The sequence below is a fragment of the Bison bison genome, unplaced genomic scaffold (genome assembly GCF_000754665.1).
Source record: "Bison bison bison isolate TAMUID 2011002044 unplaced genomic scaffold, Bison_UMD1.0 scf7180017864508, whole genome shotgun sequence".
NCBI classification, from domain to species: Eukaryota; Metazoa; Chordata; class Mammalia; order Artiodactyla; family Bovidae; genus Bison; species Bison bison.
The window spans coordinates 14,335,428-14,341,309 of NW_011495064.1; the positions used below are offsets into that span (position 1 = coordinate 14,335,428).

General features: G+C 45.4%; 1 protein-coding gene across 1 annotated transcript in view; it reads left to right on the top strand.

The window, feature by feature from the left end:
* The first annotated feature begins 1,741 nt into the window (after positions 1–1,741).
* FIGLA (folliculogenesis specific basic helix-loop-helix) overlaps positions 1,742–5,882 on the top strand; it is a 26,281-nt gene continuing 22,140 nt past the window's right edge. Inside the window, exons 1-3 of the mRNA XM_010829881.1 lie at positions 1,742–1,788; positions 2,690–2,814; positions 3,526–3,623. Of these exons, the coding sequence (XP_010828183.1) occupies positions 1,742–1,788; positions 2,690–2,814; positions 3,526–3,623 (270 nt within the window). The remainder of the gene's footprint in view (positions 1,789–2,689; positions 2,815–3,525; positions 3,624–5,882) is intronic.

Below are 5,882 nucleotides of genomic sequence, written 5' to 3' on the forward strand. Positions count from 1 at the left end.
TGATGCTTTTGAAGTGTGGTGTTGGAGAAGACTCTTGAGAGTCCCTTGGACTGCAAGGAGATCCAACCAGCCCATCCTAAAGGAGATCAGTCCTGGGTGTTCATTGGAAGGACTGATGCTAAAGCTGAAGCTCCAATACTTGGGCCACCTCATGCGAAGAGTTGACTCATTGGAAAAGACCCTGATGATGGGAGGGATTGGGGGCAGAAGGAGAAGGGGATGACAGAGGATGAGATGGCTGGATGGCATCAATGACTTGATGAACATGAGTTTGGGTAAACTCTGGAAGTTGGTGATGGACAGGGAGGCCTGGCATGCCGCAATTCATGGGGTCACAAAGAGTCAGACACAACTGAGTGGCTGAACTGAACTGAACTGAACCTTCAATATAAATAAACATTAAATGAAAAAGAGAAAAGTTTAACTGGTTCTCCCATTTTTCAGTCTGCCCTGCACCCCTGCATTTAGAGGTACTCAGTATCTTCAGATTGTGAAGTTACCAGGGTTGTCCTGATATTTATTCACTTCCCCCACTTCTGCCAGTTACAGTTCCATTTTCTCAGTAGCTCAGATGGTAAAGAAGCTGCCTGCAATATGGGAGACCTGCAATATGAGGTTGGAATCTACTTTGTCTCTACTACTACTACTACTAAGTTGCTTCAGTCGTGTCCGACTCTGTGTGACCCCATAGACGGAAGCCCACCAAGCTCCCCGGTCCCTGGGATTCCCCAGGCAAGAATACTGGAGTGGGCTGCCATTTCCTTCTCCATGCATGAAAGTGAAAAGTGAAAGTGAAGTCGCTCAGTCGTGTCCGACCCTCAGCGACCCCATGGACTTCAGCCTTCCAGGCTCCTTCATCCATGGGATTTTCCAGGCATGAGTACTGGAGTGGGGTGCCATTGGATATCTTTAAATCATAGCCCCTCTTTTTCACTTGTTTGAAAAATCAGCTTTTTACAACAAATTGAATACATCATTGTAAATCAACTATATGTCAATAAAATAAAATAAAACCCAACTTTCTCAAATACTAAATTCACTTTTTTTAAATTGATGAAATCCACCAATCACCAAGTCCCTCCCACAAGCAACAAGGATCAAAGATCCCCTGGAGAAGGGAATGGCTACCCTCTCCAGTTTTCTTGCCAGGGGAATCCCATGGACACAGGAGCCTGGTGGGCTACATACAGTCCATGGGGTCATGAAGAGAGACACGACTGAGTGATTAATACACACACACACACACACACACATACACATACACACACAAGTCATTTACCACTCATCCATCTATTACCAGCTTCCAAGTTTTGTTGAAATTTCTTGCCTGCTGTTGATTTTTCTTTCATTCTCCCTGTCACTATGGGTTTTTCTTATTTTTATTTCTTTACTGTCATTATAGCAGATTTTCAGAGCAAATAGACATGAATGTGCACATTGAATCTACCACTTTCAACTGGAAACTCATATTCTCTAATAAGATACTATGGTATTAAGGAAAGCTATTAGCTTTGCATGTTTATCATATATAAAACGTGTTACTGAATACACAGATAAGAACTCTGGTTCTTATTTTTTTCCCCTAGTAAGTTGCATTGGGTTTTATGGATAAACAACATTACTTGCAAGTAATGATAATCGTAACTGTACTTTTCTGGAATTTATACCATATTTCTTTTCCTTTTTTATTGTACTGGTAAGACCTCCAGAATAATGCTGTACAGTAGTAGTCATAGCTGGCATGCTTGCCTTGTTCCTGACGTTAATGGGACTATTTCCAGTTTCACAGTAAGTTGCTTGTCATTGATTTCTGGTAATTACCTTTCATAAAGTGAAGGAAATTTCCTTTAATTCCAAATAACCAGAGATAATCTAAATTAAGAATGGATACAGGCTTTTGTAAATGGGTTTTCAGAATACACCAAAATATTAATAAAAATCTTATCCTTTTACTGTTAGCATAACAAATTACATTAATAATTTCCTAATTGTCAGTTATTTTTGCAGATTTTGAATAGAAACCGATTTGGTTATGGTATTATTTTATTATATTGCTAGATTTGATTTCCTGTTAATTGATTCCTAGGAATTTTATAGTAATGGCAATATATATATATGTGTATGTGTGTGTATATATATATATAGACAGAGAGATGGGCTTATTGTTTTCTTTGCATGTATTTCTATTATTTGTTTTAGGGTTTTCCTAGCTTACACAAAGTAAAGTAGAAGCCAGTATTAAATATGTCCCCCTTTCTTGGAATTTACTGAGATTTTCTTTGTGACCTAGTGTATGCTCACATGTTATAAATGTTCCATAGGCACATTTATTAGCTTAGGCTTGCAATTTTTATTATTCAGATATTCTATGTCCTCTTTTATGTTTTGTCTACTCAACCTATCACTTTTTCTAAGAGGATTTTAAATCTCTTACGTTTAACATTTCTCTATGATTACTATTTTTTATTAGATTTCTAATAACTTTTGATTTATGTATTTCAATGTTACTTTAATGTCTAAAGATTCATAACCATTAAATCTACTTGAAGAATTTTACTTTTTATTAATATTCATTCAATCAAGGATTATTTATTGTGCTTATGTTATTCATAGTGCTTCTACCAAGCACATGTTTAGGTTTTGGGGATTCAACAGGGAACAAAACGGATAAAAATTCTGGTCCTTTTAGAGCCGTCATTCTAGTAGGGAAGGGAGCCGTGGTGGTTAGGACATCTGCTCCCTTCTCAGAGCCAGAGGAAGGAGTCCTGCGATGCCTGAAACCTGGATTTGGGGACCTTCTGGGGCAGCAAGCAGGTGAGCATCCAGCCCACCCATGGTCTGTTGTCTAGAGCTAACAGAACAGGAACAGGCAAGTGTGAAGGACTCTCTCCGGCTCCCTCTCCAGGGTCAATTCTCAGGTCCAGGCTAGCCCTTTCTCTCCTCTAGAGGAGGTTCTGAAGGCTGGAATTTCCCCAAGAAAGAGAAAGGCAGAGGAATTAAGTTCTCTCTAGACGGAATGGAGCCATCTGGGGAGGCAGAGTGAATCTGCAGATGACCTGGGGGAAGTGGTCAGCTTGTCACCCCAGGGTGCCTGTCCCACTCTGCCTCCACTGTGGGAACCCTGTGCAGCTGCCATTCGGATTGCATAGATGGCAACAGCGGGCTGTGACCGACAATTGCCGCCACCTGGGGTGTGCCCACAGCCTTGTTCCCAGAGCCACGGTTTCCAGTCCTTCTCTGCATGAGGGCCCAACCCGAGGAGGCTGGGGTCTACATATTGTCATTTAGGGGAGAGCCAGACTCTGGCATGGGAGGAGAAGGCCTAGACTTCTCGGTTGTGACGAAATGAACCTTGAGGCCTGGTTTTCTAGAATAATTTCTCAGTCAGGAGAGAGAATGCATCCTGAAGGAAGATGCATTACAGTGCCAACTCATTACAGTTGGAAACTCCAAGTGTCCTCTACCAGCTGACATCTCAGCCCTCCATGCTCCAAAATTCTTATAACACTTGCCCCACACGCCCAGATTCGGGCCTGGGCCTTGCTCCGACACCCCTGTATGCCTACACCATGCCTCCTGGGGAGACACTTGCCCTTTCTACCGCTTTCACTTATAATGATGAGGTATAAATGGCTCCACCTGGATCTGCTACTATTAATAGCAACCTCTGCCACTCCCAGTCAAACAACCCCAGGCGCTGTCAATGAAAGCCCCAGGCTTCACGAGAGTCACAGAAGAGTGAGGAACTCTGGGCTGCATTTCAGGGTGGTGGTGGTGGTGGTGATTTAGGACAGAACAAGGGGCTGCCACCTGGGCCTAATTAGACTTCCTCTTGCAGGATAAGCCCCACACAGCAGAGTATTCCCAGCACAATTGTGCCTCTCAGCTCCCCTTACTGCTGCTGCTGCTAAGTCGCTTCAGTCGTGTCCGACTCTGTGTGACCCCATGGACTGTAGCCTTCCAGGCTCCTCCATCCATGGGATTTTCCAGGCAAGAGTACTGGAGTGGGGTGCCATTGCCTTCTCTGCAGCTGCCCTTACACTCCCTCAAAGCAGCCTGCACCCCACTTCCTCTTGCACTTCCCAGAGCCCAACTTGTGTTGCAATCTTACCCTTCTTAGAGCTGACAAGCACTTCCCACTCCCAGCTGTACAGATGTCAGACCAGCAATCTACGCCCTTGTCGAGGTGGCCCCACACAGCTTCTCATGGCATCTCCGCTGCAGGGTCTCTGGACCTCAGGACCCTTCAGCCAGCTCTGCTCTCAGTTTCTGCACTACTCGAACATTGTTCTCCCTCTGTCACTGAGGATTTGTCTGTATAACAGCCGAGTTTCCAGAAGTTCATTCACTCATGTTCGTGAATCATCACTGCTGTTCTTGTAATCACTTCCAATGGGGGTGGGGGTCACCTGAGGCAGGAGAGGTTTGTGGTTACAGATCCAGGCTCTGGGGCTTCCCAGGTGGCGCTAGTGGTAAAGAACCCGCCTAACAATGCAGGAGACATAAAAGATGCAGGTTCAATCCCTGGTTCAGGAAGATTCCCTGGAAGAGGACATGGCAATCCACTCTAGTATTCTTGCCTGGTGAAGCCCATGGACAGAGGAGCCTGGCAAGCTACAGTCCATTGGGTCGCAAAGAGCTGGACACAACTGAAGCGACTTAGCATGCATGCAGCTTTGCCTCTTTCTAGCTGGAAAAGCTGGTTACCTGATTTTGTGTCTCAATTTCTTCTCCAGTGAATAGAGTCCCTCCCTCTTAAGGCTTTTGTGTGAATTTAGAAAGTTACTGCATATGAGGAACTTAGAATAGTGCATGGGACCTGGATCCCACTGTATAAGCCTTAGCTGTAATTTTTATACCCATGGCCTGATGGAATCCTCACTACAACTCTGAGGAAGCTTCTATTAAAATCTCTGCTTTATAAGTGGTGAGGTGAGGCCTAGAGTTTTGATGACTTGCTCAAAAATCCTAGGAACCCCTGTGCTGCAGAAGCTCTTCTCCTCTGACCGTAACAAACCCTCAGGCCCTGCTTAAGTCTCAGCTCTTCCATGTGGCCCCACAGGCCCTCGGCTTCCATCTACCCCATTAGCGACACTGCCAGGCATCTTTCTGCATCAAGTCAGAGCTCCAGGCTCCTGGCTGTGGCCGAAGCAGGGAAGCACAAATGAGAAAGGCATGAACTGAGAGTCCCAGTGGGGAGATGACCGTGAAGCAGCTTCCTGGGGATAGAGCCTGTTGGGCCTGTTCCTCTTCTCTGCTGTTGGTGGAAAAGCACTTCTGACCCACTGTTACCTCTGCTGAGGATGTGGCCAAGATATTACCTCAGCTCATGCCCAGGGAGTGAAGGTGAGCTGTGGGGCACAGGGAGCAGGACTTCAGGAGAGGAGCAAGATCTGGGTGCTGGTGGACCAGGTTAATTGGAGGCACTGGGCTGGACCAGAGAACTTGGGATGGAGGTAGCCAAGACCTTGAGGAAAAAAGACTGCCATGTAGACAGCAAACCTAAGTTGTAGGCTCATACCTGCCACTGACCAGCTCGTATGACCTTAGCTAGTTACTCAGCTTCTCTGGCATTAATTTTCCCATTTATAAGTTCAGTTTAGTTCAGCCACTCAGCTGTGTCCAACTCTGCGACCCCATGGACTGCAGCACGCCAGGCCTCCCTGTCCATCACCAACTCCTGGAGTTTACTCAAACTCGTGTCCACTGAGTCGGTGATGCCATCCAACCATCTCATCCGCTGTTTTCCCCTTCTCCTCCCGCCTTCAACCTTTCCCAGCATCAGGGTCTTTTCAAATGAGTCAGTTCTTTGCATCAGATGGCCAAAATATTGGAGTTTCAGCTTCAGCATCAGTCCTTCCAATGAATATTCAGGACTGATT